The 21,097-nt window shown below is 43.0% G+C and overlaps 1 protein-coding gene across 13 annotated transcripts in view; it reads right to left on the bottom strand.

The window, feature by feature from the left end:
• MDM4 (MDM4 regulator of p53) overlaps positions 1-21,097 on the bottom strand; it is a 78,627-nt gene that overhangs the window by 43,880 nt on the left and 13,650 nt on the right. The window contains exons 1-9 of one of the 13 annotated variants that reach the window (XM_040985499.1): positions 18,983-19,135; positions 17,261-17,263; positions 17,011-17,085; positions 13,971-14,104; positions 12,132-12,187; positions 6,837-6,904; positions 5,972-6,071; positions 3,608-3,768; positions 694-843 (exon numbers count right to left, since the gene is read on the bottom strand). In XM_040985499.1, the coding sequence (XP_040841433.1) occupies positions 694-843; positions 3,608-3,768; positions 5,972-6,071; positions 6,837-6,904; positions 12,132-12,187; positions 13,971-14,104; positions 17,011-17,085; positions 17,261-17,263; positions 18,983-19,060 (825 nt within the window). In that variant the 5' untranslated portion in view covers positions 19,061-19,135. Of the gene's footprint in view, positions 1-693; positions 844-3,607; positions 3,769-5,608; positions 6,072-6,836; positions 6,905-12,131; positions 12,188-13,970; positions 14,105-17,010; positions 17,086-17,260; positions 17,264-18,982; positions 19,152-21,097 lie in introns of those variants that run through there. The other 12 variants (XM_040985498.1, XM_040985503.1, XM_040985497.1 and 9 more) reach the window with 12 other exon arrangements.

The raw sequence follows: 21,097 nt of genomic DNA, 5'->3' as shown, positions 1-21,097 counted from the left end.
GTTCTGTGATCCTCAGGCTGACCCACAGAACCCTGCCCCAAAGACCAGGGTGGGGAGGGTCTTTTAAATTTAAAAATATAGCATTTAAAGCATCCATCTGCCTACAGCAAGCATCCCAGGGCATGGAAATCACTGGGAATACCCATTCCTCTGAAAATCAAGTAACTGACCAAATGAATATGACAACTTTGATCTGGTTTTTGGTTTTACTGATTGGGCAGTGTGAATGCGAACCCTCCACATGGGATCTCCTGCCTCTGAGACGCCCCCTAGCGACACGATACTGCAGGCACTCAGGGTCCTACCTCCCCTCCTGCCTTCTGTTTTAACACTACCAGGTAAAAAGAAACCAACTGTCCTTTCATTTAGATAAAAAAATGGTTATAAAAGCCTCCGAGATCTCTAAGATTTTCCTCCTACAGGATGTTGACGCCATTCAGAACTTTGCCTTGTTAGCCAATGAAAGCTGTAGATGAAAAAACTTCTCAATGAAAGACTACCTAAGCAGGAGTAAAGGGCAGCTTGCTGCTTCTAACAAAGTAGAAACCATACCATCAAATCTTACTCTAAAAGCAGCCTTGGTAAATTTTAAAACTGATTATAGGAAAACAATAAAATTTTAAAACAGAAAATTATGAGTAATTTTTTGTAGCGGGATATACCAATAAGATCGAGAGTATACTATAAACATACCTTTTTGTCACTCACTTTCCCTACTTCTTCACTTGCTTGTTCAATAAGAACTGCTTCACCTTTTAATCCAACACCCAACTGATCTGACACTGGTTCATTCAAAAACCACAAGTCATCTGTAGTGTCTGAAACAATGGCAGTACCTATATCCTAACAGAAAAAGAAAACCAACAAGTTTCTGTGGTCAGTGGTTTATAAAGAGATGCTGAACCAACAAACAAAACTCAACTTCTTCTCAGTACATGTCCAAAGAACATCTTATTTTTCTCCAATGGACAAATATTCACCAGCAGATATCTAATTAGACACCTACTGTGGATAAATGATTTTTAAATTCCTGGCAAGAAACTTCCAATTTTAACACTGAATCGTGACTGAACACTTGAAAAAGAAAGAGCACTCAAGGGCCTAAGAGTTAAGGACTCATAGTTACTTAACCACATTGAACACATTTCCCGCAGGCCTTTCCACAGGCAGTGCCCTGAAAAGTCAAGAAAAAACACTCCACTGGTTCTGACATGTTTTTTTTTAATGATCACGTTGCTGACTGAGAAATATGACTGAAATCTTCTGCTGTAACACTTTGATATTCTAAGCAACTATAAAACACACAGAACTTTCTGTGGACGTTTTATGACACTTTTCTACATCATGAGACAACTCCATATTTTGCAGTGTCCTATGCCCTTTCATTATTCAACAAGTATTCACTGAATGCCTCTAGTGTGCCAGACACTGCACCCATTTACAAGGTAATGAAACAGAGTAAATAACACAAAAAAACCTGGCCTGGCCTTTCAATGAGGGGAAAACAGAAACACACCTGCACAAGACAGTATCATCTTTAGCACATGAGAACTGCAGTGAAAATAGGCAAAAATTAAAAGAACAGAGGGACTTTGGGAGATGGCCATGCTGACCAGGGGTGGGTGTTTGGAGGGCCACCAGTTATAAGGCACAATCCTAAAGTGAGTGGGACCCGCCAGAACTGCAGCACGACAGCTATGGAAAACATCTGAAAAAAACTGCACTTCAGCTGAATTCTAAATCTGGGACACTGTTGCAGAAACAGGAAAGAATAAACCTAAGATACCTGAAAAAGTAGAAGCCTGGAGTACACACAGTGAATAATAAAGAGACCAGGCTAGTCATGGGACTGTACAGAATCTAGGTTTTTATCTCAATGCTTTGTGAAACCACTGAGGAATGATATAACAGTGATAAAACTGGTTCTCTGAAAAGACTGAACTATTTAAGATGAACAAGAGCTATAGCATAAGGCTACTATCATAGCTGCACACACAAAAAGGTGCCAGCTTGAATCCAGCTGTGACAGTGAAATAATTAAAAATGGTTAATTAGATTCCAGATGAGGCGGCATTGTCAACCTGTGGATTAACTAAACTGTCCCCTGCAATGCTGACATTCTACACAGGAGCTAATTCAAAGCCCCAATCCAGCTCCCTGCTAATGAGCCTGGCAAAGCAGAAGATGGCCTGGGCCCAGCATGGTAGCCCAATGCCTAAATCATTACCTTGCAAGCACCAGAATCCCTGTGGGCACCGGCTCATGTCCTGGCTGCCCCACTTCCCATCCAGCTCCCTGCTTATGGCCTGGAAGGGCAACACAGGATGGCCAAGGCCATGGGATCCCAAACCCATGTAGGAGACCAGGGTAGAAGCAATTGGCTTCAGATCAGCTTAGCTCTGGCTGTTGCAGCCATTTGGAGAGTGAACCAGCAGATGGAAGATCTTTATCTCTCCTTCTCTCTGTAAATCTGCCTTTCTAATAAAAGTAAATTTAAAAAAAAAAAAAAAAAAGAAAGAAAAGAAAAACAAGGCCTAAGTACTTGCACCCCTACACCCAAGCGGTAGACCATGGACGAAGCTCCTGGTTTCAGCCCAGCCTGACAGCTGTGGTCATTTGGAGACTAAATTAGAGAATGCAAGGTATTTCTGTCTCCCTCTAACTTTGCCTTTCAAAAATCCAAATCTTTAAAAAGGGGCGGGAGGCAGTGTTGTGACATAGTGGGTAATAATACTGCCTACAATGAGTGCCAGAATTCCTGTCCCAGCTGCTCTACTTCCCATCTAGCTTCCTTCTAATGGTCTGGAAAAAGCAGTGAAGGAGGGCCCAGGTCTCTCCCATGTGAGAGGCTCAGAGGAAGCGCCTACCTCCTGGTTTACATCTGGCCCAGCCCCAGCCATGTGGCCTTCTGGAAAGTAGACCAGAGGATGGAAGCTCTCAGTCTCCCTCTCTTTCTATAACCCTGCCGTTCAAATAAATAAATAAATAAATAAATAAATAAATAAATCTTTAAATTAAAAAAATGATTCTGGATATGTTCTGGGTAAAGATCTGAGAACGTGAGTATGTCTATGACAAGCAAAGAAACCATTATGGTAGAGGATAAAAGTCGAGAGTTGCATTTGAACCAATTGAATGTCAAATCTTCTGAAAGCATTAAGAAGGCAGCTTGATATGGGAACTGGGCATCTGGGAGAGCACTTAGTGCTAGACATTCAAGTTTGAGCTTGCAACTGTATTATTTCAGAGACAGAAAGACAGGCAAAGACCTCCCATGTGCTAATTCACTCCCTAAATCTATATAATCTGGAAGGCAAGAATTTCACTCAAGTCCCCAACATGGGTAGCAAGGACCCAAGTATCTGAGCCAGCACTTGCTGGCTCCTAGGGATGCATTAGCAGGAAGCTGGAGTGAGCAGTAAAGCTAGACTCCAGCCCAGTTACTCACTGTGGAGTGTGAGCATCACAAATGGTGTGTAACTGCTGTACACAACAACCACTCCCAGACGGCACTTAATCATACCAGTGAGTAAGATCTTAAAGAAAATAATGTACAGTGGTCAAAAGTAAACAATGCTACTTGTTTCCCTTCAAACGTGAGATTTACCTGATTTGTCTGTAAGTCAGTGGAGCCATTACTTCTAGGTGTATAGTTGTTTCTCAAGTTTCCTAAAAACCACCAGGGCAGGCCAGCTACATCCCACTCCTCAAACCCAAGGTCCAGCCTAGATGTCTCATCTTGGGTTAAATTTTCTATCAAGTCTTCATCTAAAGGAGTCAAATGAAAACGGTGATAACTACATACACAACACTTAATCACCAAGACTATCTCTTTAGAATACTTACAACTTCTGTGGAAGACAAGCAAAAATAAATTTCTACTCGCTGTAAGGGAAAAACAAAACAAAACAACACAACACCAGTAATCAAGTATGTGGCCATCATGGCAGAACCCAAATATCCTCCTGATAACACTAAAGGTGAACTATCATTTATTAAGGCATCTCAACAATGACATTGTTCTAGAAGGATTTCCAAATGGTTATTCCCAGCAGTCCTACCACTGTAGTATAAAGCACTTGTTCTGGAACAGCTTGACCCATTGGACTGCCGGTGTTGACACCACAATGGCCTCACCCAATGTGACTATTTATAGTCACAAAGCAGGGTGCATAAATTTAATGAATAGCCACAGGTTGTCAAGCAGCCTCACATGTGCACTACACATTTTAAGAGACTTCATAGTAATTTTATATATGGCAACGTTATAACAATGAACTAAATGAAGCTGGCCACCACAAACTATAGTCTTCTCTTTCTTTCCTATCCTCTAGCTTCCTTTGCTGTGCTTTACTCTTTTCCTACATTCTCATTCTCTTCCACCTTTTCCCAAAGTTCTAGGCACGGCCGTCAAGGGTCATCAAGTATTTCAATGCATAGCTGAAGGAATTTCTGCAGTAAATGGGTTCTAGCCAAAACACAAACCGTGTGTATCCCAGCACAACCTGAGCTTCCTTTTTATCTACTCATTGTTGAAATGGGCAGAAGCCAAGTTCCTGAGGCGGCAGCATGTACCCTCACCTACTACAGCATGGCAGAGATGAAGGGAAGGCCACAAAGAAACACCCTGTCCCTCCTACCTGAAGACCTTCTGAGAAATCCTGTGGCCACTCCAGAAAATACTTCAGTATCTCCGAAATTTACAACAAGTCGGGTGATTCTTGTATTTTAAGTAGTGTTATTTGCATTTAAATAATATCACATAAATATTATAACTTAATAAAATATTATCACAAAGACTGATCACTCTGAAGTCACTAAGTAGCCCAAAAATCAGCTTATCCTCAAACGCACTTTGAAGAAAAAAGTTAGCAGGATACACTGACCCAAATTGAATCTCAACATTTCAAACAGCTTTGGCAGCACCACTTTCTGCGACACAGCTAGAGGCAAAACCTCAACTGTACTATGGGGGAACTAAGTTCCCACACTAGAATCCATCATATCAGAAACAAAATTTACAATTTTATAGTCACACATATTTGAAAAAGTTTTGGAAAATAATTCTATAAAGTGAGCTTTGGGGGAGGCTGCCAAAGTCATTGTTAACTCAGTCTGAACACTCCATAGCTAACTGTACCACACCGTTCTGGTGACTGGCAGCCACCATAAAAGAATGACTTGCAGGTCATTCTTGGCCCTATGATACAAAGTATATTTTGTCAACTTTCAAACTTCAAAAATCTATGAAAACCGGCCTTTAACTCAAGCAGGAGTAAGAACTGCAATCAAGGGCCCAGTGTGGTAGCTTAGTAGCTAAAGTCCTCCCTTTCATACACCGGGATCCTATATCAGCGCTGGTTCGTTTCCCGGCAGCCCCGCTTCCCATCCAGCTCCCTTCTGTCCTGGGAAAGCAGCTGAGAACAGCCCAAAGCCTTGGGACCCTGCACCAGCGTGGGAGATCCGGAAGACACTCCTGGCTTCAGATAGCTCAGCTACGGCCTTTGTGGCCACTTGGGGAGTGAATCAATGGATGGAAGATCTTCCTCTCTTTCTCTCCCTCTCTCTGTTCATCTGCTCTTCCAATAAAAATAAATAAATCTTTTAAAAAAAATGCAATCAAATCAGATAAACACACACACACAAGTCAAGTGAATTCATGTTTACAGAAAGTTCAGCAGGTGGCCAACTAATGACCACAGAGTTGCATCTGCCAGCACGCTAACTGTGGGGAGAGTTTTGTGTCACCCCAGGGATCACAGGCTACCATCCTCTTCAAAGTTACCACTTGGTTGAAAAAAGGCCAAGAGAAAAGAATGGCAGGACGTACAACACAGGCCCCCTGTTCACACACCGAGACTACACGGACCATCTATATAAAAGTTTCTACAATTACCTTAATCACAGCTAGTGCTCACTATGAAAGAATCAACAGACAGAAACATCCACAAAGTCTTAATTCAGAATTCACCTTCTTGAGAGTTTCTGCGTTTATGCTGTGAGGTAGGCAGTGTGGGAATATCACGTTCTTCGGCTCTTTTCCTGGAACCGGAACTCCCCTCTGCACTTTGCTGAAAGAGGGGAAAAGTTTCTATCAGGGCAGCAGGACTAACTGCGACCCGGGGATGTAGCAGTTCCATTCTAGCTCACCAGTTAGTGTGCAACACAATGGGCTACACACAAGGACCAGAAGTCTGGATTCCAATCACTCATCAAGGAAAGGTCACACAACACTTCTCCCTTAACCCACAAGAGCAGAGCTAGGAGAATCCCAAACCTGAGGAGAGGAGAGAAATCACTGCACAAAGCAGAAATCTTCTGTAAAAACAGACCGTCTCTAGTGAACTGCAAAGTGAGGCATAGTTCAGAAAACATGGAAAACCCTCACTACATAAACATATTCATTCAATTTCTCATGTTTGCAAGAGCTTTACAAAAATGCCCTGATATGAACTTAGTTGCAACAAACCTGCTAAAATCTAATAAAACATTTCATAATACATAAGCATTGGCTCACTCCCTCACTCCGCGCCCCTTTCTCTCTCTCTCTCTCACACACACACACAAACACACAGAGGTACACACGAGCCCAAGGAAAACGCAACTGGAAGAACTAAAGATCAGAAGTGCTACATCCCAATAAAGATACAGAGACTGGAACTCTGCTACAGGCAGAACAGAGAAGGTTCACTCTGTCCCTGGTCTGTGAACTCCCAAGGACCTTTCATAGCAAATCCTTACCACATTCAGGGAAAGGTCTTGGGAGTCCAAGATCCACAGGTACAGAGAAGGGGCCACTCTGTACAACAAAAGAAGTCACCGTGTGGTGAGTTTACCTTCAGTTGGTCTTGACTTGGAATATCCATACTGTGATCCTGTGCGAGAGCGAGAGTCTGAGCAGCATCTGGATAGCAAGTAAAACAAAAGGAAAACCTTCCCTGGTAATAACCATTCTTTCCACACAACAGGACCTCAGCAAACCACCCTGAAGCCACGCTTGGGCCCTAGAAATCTAGAATGAATTTCATGAGCGTGGGCGGGCAGGTGGGACAAGGATCTCATTTGCAAAAGGGGAAAAACTAAAACTGATCAAAGTGACAGAGATCAAGACAGGTCATATTCAAAACATCACCAAAATATGGGGGAAGACTGGGAAAAAATAACTAAAAATATTCTTCTCTGGCACGCTGTCAAATTTTGAGAAGTGGTTGCAAGCAGAGGATAAGTGATCAAATTTGCCCAACATATAAACTACCACCACCATAAATTTAAAAAAAAAGAAGTATTCTGAATCTAATTTTTATTTTCAAGTATGAAAGTTGTACAGGTCATGAGATCCAAAATCTGGAAGTTTTCTCATAAGATAACAGTATCTTACATTTAAACCTTCATGTAAGCTCCATTCTGAGTGTCAATGACAATTTTATGGCTTTAATTCCCATCATCTGAATAAAGACTGAATTGTTTTCATTAAGTGTTAGTTTTCCCAGTTACAACAAACAATACACAGTAAGTTAGAGGAAGAGGATGAAGTTTTTCCCATATCAATAAACATTAGCCAAGATAGAAACACACCCCAAAGATTAACAAAATTTTTGAGGCAGAAAGAAAGTGAAATCAAACTGCAGAGCACATGGTAACCTAGAGCACTCAGGGCAGAGCTTACTGAAATAATCCAAGTACATCTACCATGGGGAGGTGATCAGTCACCCCCAGGTTCTGAGGAGACACGGATGGATAATCTAACCCTTCTCTAACGAACACTGCCAGAGAAATAATACTTACTAATGTCACACACCTAGTCTGATGATTATTTTCACTTGCTTTGTACAAAGCAAGCATTCTTGAAATTAGAGATGAATCTATACAGGTGACTGAAGATGGTGAAAAGTGGAAAGATAGAGACATTATCTTCTAACTGTGGTCATCAACGCTAACAGAGGCTGGCACCGTGGCTCACCAGTCGAAGTCCCTGCCTGCAGCACCAGCATCCCACAGGGACACGGGCCTATTCTCCACTGCTCCACCACGGACCCAGCTCCCTGCTAATGTGCCAGAGCAAGTAGCAGATGGTGGCCCAAGTGCCCGAGTCCCAACCCCACAGGAATAGTTATGTGGAGAGTCTTCCCCTGCCCTCTACAACTTGTCTTCAAATAAATTAGCCTAAAATCAAGAAAAAAGTTTCACTCCTTTGGAAGGGTATAAAATAGATTACACAAAAAGCACTTTTCTCATTTGTCCTTTCAAATACATACAAACCAACATATGAAAACCAACAGACTTAGTCCATCACAAGCACTAATAAGAGGGAAGTCAGATTAGACAATCAAAACTACTTGCGGTAATTTTGGGGTGGGTCTAGGTCAATGTATTATGGTTATGTGAGGTGCTACCATTTTGAGTCAATACTTTTGTGTAATTGTCCTGGGTTTGAAGTTCTTTTTTTTTTTTTTTTTTAATGTCAAATTTGGGCACCTGATGTGCGGCAGTGAATTGCTGAGTCCTCCTTCGGGACACCTGCATGCACGTCAGAGTGCCTATTGGTGCAGACCAAGTACCTCAAGAAAGGCCCGGATGACGTTCCTGGCTCCGGCCTGGCCCAACCCTGGCTGTTGTAAACTGTTTAGGGAGTGACCAAGCTAATGGAAGACAGAGACTCTAATCCCATCACTCTACCTTTCAAACAAATAAACAAATCCTATTTTTAATGACAATTTAAAGGACAAATGTTTTAATGATTTAATGTTTCAGAGGGTAAAAATGTATTAAAAAAAATACTTGAAGGGGGAAAAGTGTTAGAATCCTAGTTAAGGACACATCCACATGAGCATAAGCAGGCCAAGCAATCAGAACTCTCCACGCCACCACCTACTAGTGGTCCCTGACCTTTAGACAATCACTTGCTCAACGTAAAAAATCAGAAAACAAAGCAGCTTTGTGGACCAGTGAGGTAAGCTGCCACCAACAACCCTAGCATTTCACTTTAGACTACTAGCTGGAATCCTCGCTATGCCATTCCAGACTAAGTTCCCTGCTAATGTGCCTAGCAAAAGCTCCTGCACCCACTCAGGAGATCTGCATAGAGTTCCTGGATCCTGGCTTTAGCCACTGCACTCGTTTGAATGAGCCAAGCTAGCTCATGTCTGCTTTCTCCCTCTCTTTCACAGTCTTTCTTTTAAATAAAATCCTAAAAAAAAAACAAAAAACAAACAAACAAAAAAAACCAACCTTATTGATACCTGGATATTCCTCAGAGGAATGCTATGAAAATGATTGTAATAACACATGGATATGTGGACTTGTGTTCTGGGGGACCTATGATGCTGGCGTCCCTTGCAGACACTGGTCACTTCCCAGCTGCTCCACTTCCTATCCAGTTCCCTGCCAATGGTTTGGGAAAAACACTGGAAGATGGCCCACATGTCTGGGCCCCTGCCACCCATGTGGGAGGCCCAGATAATGCTCTGGGTTCCTGGCTGCTGGCTTTGCCCTGTGCCACTGCTGGCAGTGCAGACATTCAGGGAGTGAACCAGAGGATGTAAGATCAATCTCTCTATATGTAAGACTGTGACTTTTAAAATACATAAATACGAGCAGATTAAATTATTCAAAGAAAGTAAGAAAGAAAATGACAGAAAAAAGTAACAATTATACCTACTCTAAACATTCAGAAAACAAGCTTTACTAAAAGAATTGATCAGCAATATAAAGTCCTCCATATATTTCAAACCATTTATGACTATACCAAAAAACACTAGTTCACAACTGATAGAATTTCAAGAAAGCTGCCAAATTCTTGCTCTGCAACAGAAACGTATAACTATATGAAGAAATTAAAGCAGCTCAATAAAACTAACAGGCTTTCAAAAATCAGCAAATCCAAAATCATGTTATGCTATAAGAGCAAATGTCTTTCCTGGATTCTAAAGTATAAATTCTTAAAAGGAATGGATTCTTTTTTTCTATCTATTTCCATAAGCTTTCTGAAAATACCCAATCCTAAGATTATAAACTTAGGGTCTGGAGTGATGGCTCAGTGGCTAACGTCCTCACCTTCCAAGAGTCAGGATCCCAAATGGGCACCGATTCATGTCCCAGCTGCCCTATTTCCCTTCAGCTCCCTGCTTGTGGTCTGGGAAAGCAGTCGAGGACGGCCCAATGCCTTGACACCCTGCACCTTCATGGGAACCCAGAAGAGGCTCCTGCCACTATGGCCACTTTCAGAGTGAACTAGCAGATGGGAAGACCTTTCTCTCTGTGACCATAATCCGCCTTTCCAATAAAAATAAATAAATCTTCAAAAACAAACAAAAAAAGATAACAAAGGTGGGCTTTCTTCAAAAAGCAATGTTACTCAGTCAAATCTGAAACGCGGAAGTGCTTCACATAGCTACCCAGCTTACTCCGCTATCTGTTAACAATCTTGAGATCCCAGCATTTTCCTAATTCACCTAATAAGTTAACCTCACAGGGCAGTATTTAAAGATGTGAAATTATCAGAGTTGGCATTCTAATGAAAATAATAGGTTCCTGCAGTGCCTCCTAGCAGTCAGCTGACTGACAGCACCTGGGCCCACAGGGTCAGCCCGACCCAGGAGGCACAAGCACATCCACAGGGCTCGGGTGGGATGCAGCAAAAGCACAAGGCCCACCCAGGAGGTTTTCCTGACAAAAACAGCATTAAACTTGAATCCACTCAAGCACTACTAATTCACCACAACTGGGAGATAGAGAAACCACACTAAACAACACCACAAGATACAATCTGTTAACTCCAGAATACGGGAAATCCTCCAGGACCAATGATCCATTTCTTCAACAAACAAGTGACATAAAAGCAAAAGGAGTATTGTATAGAGCACTGTGGGGAGAATGACCATAGCTAACAATCTACTATATTCAAGGGTCTCCAAAGAGTTCACTGAAGGGCCAGCACTTTGGCCTCAGGGGTAAACCTGCCACTTAACAGTGCCGTATGGGCACCAGTTCTAGTCCCAGCTGCCCCAGTTCCCATCCAGCTTTCTGCTAATACATCTTGAAAAGCAGCAGAGGATGAACGCAGTTCTTGGGTCCCTGTACTCACATAGGAGATGCAAAAGAAGCTCCTGGATTCAGGATGACCCAGTTCAATCACTGCAGCCATTTGGGGGCTACACCAGGGGTTGGAAAATGTCTCTCTGTCTCTCCTCTCTGTAACTCTACCTTTCAAATAGAGCAATCTCTTAGAAAAAGGGGCGGGTGGGACTTGGACAACAGCTCAACAGGTTAAGCCTCCACCTGCAAACACCAGTCTCCCATACGCATACAGCTAAGTGTCCTAGCTACTCCACCTCTGATTCAGCTCCCCGCTTGTGGGTTGGGAAGGGAAAGGAGGATACTCTACTTTCTTGGGCCTTTGCACCCACATGGGGACCCAAAGGGGGATCCTGCTTCCTCATCAGAGCTCAGCTCTGGCCATTAGGGCCATTTGGGGACGTGAACCAGCAGATAGAAGGTCTTTGTGCCTTTCTCTCCTCTCTAACTCTGCCTTTCAAATAAATAAATCTTCAAACAAAAATTGAGGATTTTGAATATTTCCAACACAAAGAAATGACAAATGTTTGAATGAAGAAATGCTAATTACTTTGATTTGAACACTGCATTATACACATGCATTAACCTATCACCATACTCCATTAACACGATTCTACATCAACTAAAGACAAAATGTTGCTAAATATAAGCTTTAATTAAAACCAAAACAACCAAAAACAAGTTCAAATTTAGCATTAGATGCAAGACATTAACAACCAAATACACATGCAGACTGCATCCCGATTCAAATAAGTCAAAATTAGGAGATATTTTTGAGGAATCAGTGAGAGATGATACATAAACTGCCTATTAATAGTGCTTTGGGATTATCATTAGTTTTGTTACTCATCTTGCTGGGTACAATAAAAGACCTTATTTTGCTGATAATTTCTAAAAGTAGAAGGAGAAGCAGCAAACAGTTACTCTATGCAGGCGGGCAGCTCACTAGGCCACCAGCCCCGTCAGAGACAGCAATCCAGACCCTCCTTGTTTTCCCGTCATTTGACCCCTTGAACTCAAAACTGTGATAGAGACTGAAGAAATAGCATGTGACATACCTGTAGTAGCAGTAGGTAAGGTGACAAGATTTTTTCTTAGCATGTCATACAGAGGGCTGTAAAACAGTAAACAAAAAAATAAATCTCAAATGCCATTTTGAAGATAAAAGCTATACTGATATTTTCAATTAAATAATAAATTGAATTTGAAATGTTATCTATCAATTCTACCTGTAGAGTAACAGAAATAGAATACATTCCCCAGAATAGCTGTTTTCAAAATTGGAGACTAGGGCCAGGCACGGTAGCCTAGCAGCTGAAGTCCTCGCCTTGAACACACCAGGATCCCATGTGGGCACCGATTCTAATCCCAGCAGCCCCAATTCCCATTCAGCTCCCTGCTTGTGTCCTGGGAAAGCAGAGGAGGATGACCCAAAACTTTGGGACCCTGCACCCACAAGGGAGACCCAGAAGAAGCTCCAGGTTTCTGGCTTCCGATTGGCTCAGCTCCAGCCATTGCAGCTGCTCAGGGAGGGAACCATTGGATGGAGGATCTTCCTCTCCGTTTCTCCTCCTCTCTGTGTATCTGACTTTCCAGTAAAAATAAATAAATCTTTTTAAAAAATGGAAGGCTCGGTGCAATAGCATAATGGTTAAGGTCCACGCCTTGGACATGTCAGGATCCCATGTGGGCGCCGGTTCTAATCCCGGCTGTTTCATTTCCCATAGAGCTCCCTGCTTGTGGCCTGGGAAACCAGTCGAGGATGGCCCAGGGCCTTGGGATCCTGCACCTGCGTGGGAGATCCAGAAAGAGGTTCCTGGCTTCAGATCGACACAGCACCGGCCTTTGTGGACGCTTGGGGAGTGAATCATCGGATTGAGGATCTTCCTCTCTGTCTCTCCTCCTGTCTGTATATGTGCCTTTCCAATAAAATAATTCAAAAAAAAAAAAAAAACCTGGAGGCTAGCACTTTGACACAATGCATTAAACTGCTGCCCACAATGCCAGCATCGTGTATAGGCACTGGCTCCTCTACTTCCAGCTCAGCTTCCTGCTCATGTGCCTGGGAAAGCAGTAAGATGGCACAAGTGCTTGGGCCCTTGCACCCACGTGAGAGACCCTGATGAAGTTCCTGGCTCCTTGCTTTAGTCTGGCCCCGCCCTGGTCATTACAGTGATCTGGAAAGTGAAACAGTGGGTAAAAGATCTATTTCTTCCTCTTCCTAACTCTGGCTTTCAAATAAATCAAATTTGGGGGGGGGGGATGGCTAAATATGAAGATATTCAATGTCCATGCCTTTGTGTTACTTTGCTCCCATTAAAAAAAAAAATTAGCTGATCTACACTGTGGCATGCAGGTTAAACTGCCATTTATAATGCAGCCATCTCAAACGGGAGTGTTGGTTTAAATCCCAGCTGCTCCAAGTCCAATCCAGTTCCCTACCACTGCAGCCTGGGAAAGCAGCGATTAGATCCCGGCCACCACAGGTGAGATCTGTGGAGTTACAGATTCCTGACCTCCGACTGGCCTAACGCCAGTCACTGAGGCCACTTGGGGAATGAACAAGCAGAAGGGGATCTCCAGCTTACCCAATCCCCTCTAAGCCACCATGTCCTCCAGTTCTCCACGTAAACTCACTCCTGTAAGGAACCTTAGGCGACCCCCTATCCTCTAGAGCCCATCCACTTCCGGTACCTCTTTTTATCCTGCAGTTTATGCTGTAATTTTATCACACACTGTCACTCTGTAAGCTCCGCACAAGCAGAGCCCACGCTGCTCCCACAACTGCTTCCCACCACACAGGCTCTCACCCACGGGCTGACTAAAGGCATCACAACAAGCCATGGAGATGAAGGACAGGCCAGCACTCCTGAGGCGAGGCGTCCCTGGCTCATTACCTTGGATCTTTCACAGAAAAGCTCTCCCGTCCCAGCAGCTCTCCCAACAGATCTCCACCACAATGTACCATATGCTGCTCCTTTTGGTCATAGAGCTGTTTCACCATTATGTACTGGCCGAGATAGTGCATGACCTGAATGGAAACAAAACACCAGGAAGTTTCTGTCCAGCTGTTAACCACCACGCTAACTACAAGCAGGTAAGGTGTGCACCAGAGAGAGAACACTCCCAAGGCCATCAGTGCTCACGCCAGGCGCCCCGCAAGAGAACAGCTGCTCCCAACTACGGAGAGCGTTTCCATGCAGCAGCCTGCGGCCTGGTAACACACCCACCCCCTTCAGGCCAGATATGTGCCTATGTGTCCATGAGAAAAAGTGGTTATCTATAGTACATCCACTTAAAAATCTTCTCACCAGTCCAAATAAAGGGATCTGTCCTACTGCTAGTAACACACTTTGCCTGGACCATAAAAGTATTTTCCAAAGCAAGGATCTGACATAGCAGTTAGGATATTACTTGGGACGCCAGTGTCCTGTAAGCGCACCAGGGTTAAAGTCCTGGCTCGGATTCTTACAATAAGCACCTGAAGAGGCAGCACATGACTCGAGTACTTCGGCTCCTGTCACCCATTTGGGAAACGCAGACTGAGTTCTGGGTCCAGGCTTTGGCCTGGTCCAGGCCCAGCTATGTTGGGAATTTAGGGAATGAACCAGCAAATGGACGATCTCCCCCTTTCTCCACCTTTCAAATAAAACCATGGTAATTTTTTCAATAAAACAAACAAAAAAATACAAGTCCAAGGGCACATAAACAACTTACCTAGAGTTTTCATTTTTTATTTGAAAAGCAGAGAGACGGAGACATGAAGAGAAACAGAAAATCTACACACTACTTCATTTGCCAAATACTTGAATCATCCGCTCCTTGAAAGGGGGAACACCAACAGAAAGCTTCATGGGAAGTGGAATAGCCAGGACTTGAATCAGACACCCTGATTCAAGATGCTGGCATTACAAATGGTGACTTAACCACCACACCAAAGTCTCCTCCTGGTCAATGTTTAATTAATCCATTAGCACTATAAATGACCAAAACAGAACTTGTTTATCAACTGACAGTTTATCTGGCTTGTTGTTACAAAGTTTTAAAAAAAAAAAATGAAAGGAAATAAACAAGCTTGTAATTTGAAAATTATAAACATTGGGGGCTGATGGATAATGTTGTGCCTGCAGCACAGAAAACTCCACACCAGTGTTGTTGTTAGTTCTGGCTGCTCCACTTCCCATCCAGCAGAGCCCCGCTTGTGGCCTGGGAAAGCAAAGGGAAGGGGGGGATGGATCAAAGCCTTGGGATCCTACACTGTGTGAGGGACCTGGCAGAAGCTCCTGGCTCCAGATCAATCCAGCTCTGGCCCCTGTGGCCATCTGAGGAATGAACCAGCAGGCAGATGAGCTCTCTCACTCTGTCTCTCCCTTTCTCTTTGTAATTCTGACCTTCAAGTAGAATAAATTAAAAAAAAAAAAAAAAGATCTAAAACTGGGTAGACATCTAGCGCTAAGTCCTCAGGGTACCGTGTGCCTCATCAGAGTGCCTGGGTTTAACACCCAACTCTTGGTTCTTGACTCCATTTTCTGCCGATGCAGATCCTATGAAGCAATGGTGGTGATGGCCCACACAGCTGGGGCCCTGCCAGCAGTGTGAGAGACCAGGACTGATGCTCACTCCCAGCTTGGGCCTGGTCTAGCCTCAGCTGAAGGCCTTTGGGAATAAGAAACACCTCTTTCTTTCAAACATATAATCAATTCAATAACGTGGGTACTGGTCCAACTCCCAGTTGCTTCCACTTTAGATTCAGCTTGTTGCTAATAATGTTGGGGGGAAGGGAGCGCGGCGTGGTAGCCGAGCAGTTAAAGTCCTCACCTTGAATGCACCGGGATCCCATTTGGGATCCATTTCTGTCTCTGCCTTCCAAATAAATAAATCTTAAAAAAAAATAAGATAAAAAAATAAAAACATATAGGTTTCCTGGAAAAATCTGGAATGCCTTCAGATTTGTTTGAGAAGTACACTGGCATGAAAATAATGCAATGCTCATAAAAACTAAAAAAAAAGGGTTAATAATTCTGCTCCCTCTGTTTAGGAAGGGCTTGACAGCTACCCTAGCAAGCAGTTTGAACAGATTAAGAGTTTACTTAGTTTTTTCCACATAAAAAAAATTCAATTTGCTTTTGTTTTTTAAAAATTTTTTTCAGAAGCTAAGTCAGTTATTTAAATGCATGGCTGTTCAAAATAACTCACAGTGCTCAGAAGAGCGTATGACACATTTATAATGAAAAGCCACTGCATTTAATTCCTGCCTGGCCGCATTTCCTGTAGAGCACAGTATCATTTGTACATGTTCTGCATTTTAACTCCCAATCAATGAACTCACAGTCAATCTTAGGCTTCACTTCTAACTACTCCAAAAGGAACTCTAAAGGAAAGCAGCAGCTCAATTTAACTCAGCGTCTAAAGCAGAAAAAACAGAAGTCGTCCAGTACTTCTCAGTATTACAACTGCCTTTCTTAGACTTGATTTCAGAACTACTTTATTTGCTAGCTTCCACTTCTCAGCTGATTTTTTTTTTTTTAATTTCAATATAGTTTATTTTCCAAACAGGTCCCAATACTGAGGCTCCAGCCTGCCTTGCCATCAGACAAGCTACAAATGCTTGCCCAGCATCAGCTGATCTTAAAACTGAAGAATTGTGGAGTAATGGTTAAGCCACCACCAACGTGCTGTGGTTTGAGTTCTGCTGCATCTCTCTGGTTCAGCTCCCTAACACGCCTGGGAGAGCAGAAGAGGCCCCAGTGCTTGAGATCTCTACACCCACGTGGAGACCAGGAAGCAGTGCCAGACTCCTGTCGTTAGCTGCACCTCACACACAGCTGCTGCAGCTATCAGAGGAGTAAACCAGGAGATGGAAGATCTGTCTGTGTCATTCTTTAAAATAAACAAATAAATCCTTCAAAAGCAAGAGTGTTTTCCTTAATGTTTTACCTCTTTAACAGTGAACGTTTCACCTTGTGCACCAGCTGCCTGCAAGATCTTCAACAGTGGCAGTTTTGGTCGTACCTGATATAAATATAAAATAAGTCAGCTATTTACACTTCAACAGAATTGGCTTCTGAAAGCCAATGGAACAATAGAATTTTCTGAAAGGTTTAAAAAACGCAATCCACAATAATACTTATCAAATAATATGTAATATTGCTATGCAAAAAACAACCACAGATGATCAAAGTGGTACCTGCTGCCTTCTTGGAAAAAATCATTTGTAAAAAGAAGCACACCTAGTAGAATTCTTATAATATTAAAAAATAAATTAATTAAAAAACACTTTTTTTAAAGTAAAGTGTTGATAAGGACACAAGGGAAAGTGGAACCCCTGCATACTGCTCAAAGTAAGGTGGGGAGGCTGCTGTGCAAACAGTCCGGTTGCCCTCGATAAAGCCACATGACCCAGCCATGCTGTCCCAGGAAAATACCCAAAAGAACTGAAAGCTGGGACCAAACTAAGAATTTGTTAACCTACGCTGAGAGCAGTGTTATTCACAAAGAGACAAAAGATGACGACCATCTATATGTCCATTAGTAACAAATGAATAACACGTACAGCCATGAAGCAGCGACTACTAGCCACCTCCATTCTGACTGTGGAGATGCAGCCAATTTTAAGTTTAAATTGTCAAAGAAAAAATAGGAAAAAAAAAAAAAAAAACAAACACTTTGGTCCAATCAGTTTCTTAATAGTCTTAGTTTTCTTAACATACTCCTCAGTCTAAATCTTACAAATACTTCCCAACTTTTCTCAAAATATTTTTTATTTGGAACATTTAAATATCTTTTTAAGGTTCATTTATTTTTTATTGGAAATACAGATCAGATTTATGGAGAGAAGGAATCACAAAGAGGAAAGATCTTCTATCCACTGGCTCACACCCCAAGGTGCTACAATAGCCAGAGCTGAGCCAGGAGCTTCTTTTGGGTCTCCCACGCAAGTACAGGGTTGCAAGGCTTTGGACCATACTCAACTGCTCTCCCAGGTCACAAGTAGGGAGCTGGATGCGAAGTGGAACAGCTGGGACACAAGACAGCATCCATACAGGATCCTGGCACTTGTAAAGTGAGGATTATATTTAGACCATTACACCAGGCCTAACATTTAAATTTTTAATCTTTCTGGCATTTAGTTTTGTGTCAGTTCTGAAAAGCAGTTCTGAAGGCAGACAACATTCAGTAGATACTGAAAGATAAATCAATCAATGTTTGGTATCTGGTTAGGGTACAATCATTCATTTAAGAGTGATATTTAGGGCCTAGCACAATAGCTTAGTGGCTAAAGTCCTCGCCTTGAACACACTGGGATCCATTATGGGTGCAGTTCTAGTCCCAGCAGCTCCACTTCCCATCCAGCTTCCTGCTTGTGACCTGGGAAAGCAGTAGAGGATGGCCCAAACCCATGGGACCCTGTACCCACGGGACCTTACACCCACGTGGGAGACCTTGAAAAATTTCCTGGCTCCTAGTTTCTGATAGGCTCAGCACCAGCCATTGTGGCTGCTTGGGGAGTGAACCATCAGAGAGAAGAGCTTCTTCTCTCTCTCCTCCACTCTGTATATCTGCCTTTCCAATAAAAATAAATAAATCTTTTAAAAAGTGATATTTACAGTAATTATAGCAATGTGAGGAACCCAGAAAACAAACTTACCTTACCTAGTCCCAAACTCTCCACTAGCCATCTGTACTCTACAACATGTTAGCGTGTAAAATGTATCAAATGTACCATTTTAGACAACCTGAACCTCCAAATATTTATCTTGTCAATAATCAATTTAAATGTCTAAGTTTTGGCATCATTTATCCATCTCCCTTGTAATATTTTTATATAAATCTGAGTCAATGATGTCAGCTACATGCGTCAACACAAAAAGAAACGACGGACACACAAAACCGCCCACTACTGATTTACCTTTTTGATTCGTTCTGCAGCGATCCTGCAAGCACTGTCAGAAGTGGAACACTGAGCAGAAGTAGAATATGATGTCATTTTGGCAGTAAAGAACTTGCAGCCTTTGGTTAAAAAAGGAAAAAAAATGGGTATAAAACCTTTTCTAACAAGACCCAGCAGAGGGCCCGGCGCGGTGGTGCAAGTGGTTAAGGTCCTCGCCTTGCACACCCAGGATCCCATATGGGCGCCGGTTCTATCCCGGCAGCCCCGCTTCCCTTCCAGCTCCCTGCCTGTGGCCCAGGAAAGCAGTCGAGGACGGCCCAAAGCTTTGGGACCCTGCACCCACGTGGGAGACCCGGAAGAGGCTCCTGGCTTCAGACCGGCATAGCATCGGCCGTTGCGCTCACTTGGGGAGTGAATCATCGGACGGAAGATCTTCCTCTCTGTCTCTCTTTGTATATCCGCCTTTCCAATGAAAAAAAAAAAAAAAAAGACCCAGCAGAAGTCAAAAACCACGCACACTTGGATCTGAGCATCCGGCCAAAAGCACCCAGCCCCGGCTCAGCTGCTTTGTGCCTCTGGCCACTCCAAGAGGCTTAACTGAAACAGAGGGACTCATGCACGCTTTCCTCAGGTGAAGCCTGAAACAGGTTCGGGCATGTTCCTGAAGAACCTAGATGTTTTCTGCCTTTTGTGATTCTGCCTTAATGGTGAGACCCGGCAGGCACCTGGCAAGTCACGTAGGCAGATCACTCCTCAGGAAGGAGGTACCTGGTGTTTGATAAGATTCACAGCCAAATAGCTCACCAGTTTGTACCTTTTGAAAGTTGTTTGTTTCAAATCCACCAACAGAAGCCTACTAAATCATGACTGTATAATTAATAGCCTGAAATGTATAAGAACTGGGGGGCTTGGGCTCTCGCTCTGACTCTCTGGCTCATGCTTCTTTTTGCCCTCCCTGCGGATCCTGCAGCAGCCTAGCTGGGAGACCTAGTTAACCTGAATAAACCACCTTTATGCCTTAGTACTGACTTCAGACTTGATGATTATCTGGGGATTTCAAAATCAGGCACAGCATTCCAACTTCCACACTGATGTTAATCAGTAAATTGTTTTAGCACGAAGTCAAACCTACAGTAAGCGCCTCCCCAGCAGGTATCAAAACCGTCCTTCCTGTTCTGGGGGACAGCTAGCGCCATCTAGAAGACAGCATGTGGGAGCCGGAGAATTACCAAGGGAAAAACGCTTGGAGGAAAGCCTTGGAAGCCACCAGAACATGTCCTGACAAAGGACCTCTGAAAGTCAGACTCAACGTGCCCAGCACCAGTTAAAACAGCTTTTAACTGTGCCAAACCCAAAAGAAAAAAGCAACTAAATCCTCACAAAATGGTCTGAGATGGATATGTGAAACATGCAGTGTTTTGAAATTTCCCACTTTCTAATTTTTCTCATAAAAAAGTTATAGAAAGGAAAATAAGTTTTAAATAATTTGCTTGAGTTTACCTTCAGGTCTTTTTCTAATAAACAAGTAACAACCAATTAGCTAAATTTACAGCAAGTTCCATTAAGGAGGGAGTAAAAACTACAAAAACAGTGAGAACACACGGGCTGAACACCCGGCACTCTTGTGCGTCATGAGTAACCAAGTTTAAGCTATAAAGGCCTCCTTTACCCTACACCCCTCCCCCCATGTCTCCTGAAAAAGTGAAAAGCAGACGCAAGCAAAGCTACGTTTAAGGCTGATTCTTAATGAGCATTTAAAACCATACAAAAATATGAAAGCTCTTCAAAACTGTGTGAAAATGAGAGTTGAAAAACAAGTTTACCTGGGTACAAAGTCTTTTTGAAATCCACGCATACTAAAGTTCACATAAAATACATACTGTGATTCCCTTCTCCCATGAACATCCTGAGGCACCCCATTAAACCAACCCTCATCTCCGCAAACCTGCCAATCCTGCAGTCACTCTCCCCCTTCTGGCTGCACTGCTGCTCAGTCAGTGGGAAGCCACTCCTGTCCAATGAACTGTATATCGAGTCCACACATTCTGAAGCATCCATGTCTTCAAAATATATCCAAAAGCTTCTCACATCTCCCAGAACCACTATAGTACTTCTCCTAATTCCTTTAGCCTC

The sequence above is a fragment of the Ochotona curzoniae genome, unplaced genomic scaffold (assembly GCF_017591425.1).
Source record: "Ochotona curzoniae isolate NIBS_2020 unplaced genomic scaffold, NIBS_Ocur_1.0 contig_430, whole genome shotgun sequence".
In the NCBI taxonomy this organism is placed as follows: Eukaryota; Metazoa; Chordata; class Mammalia; order Lagomorpha; family Ochotonidae; genus Ochotona; species Ochotona curzoniae.
Note: the sequence above shows the minus strand (reverse complement) of the source record. Positions and strands in the feature narration are given on the sequence as shown.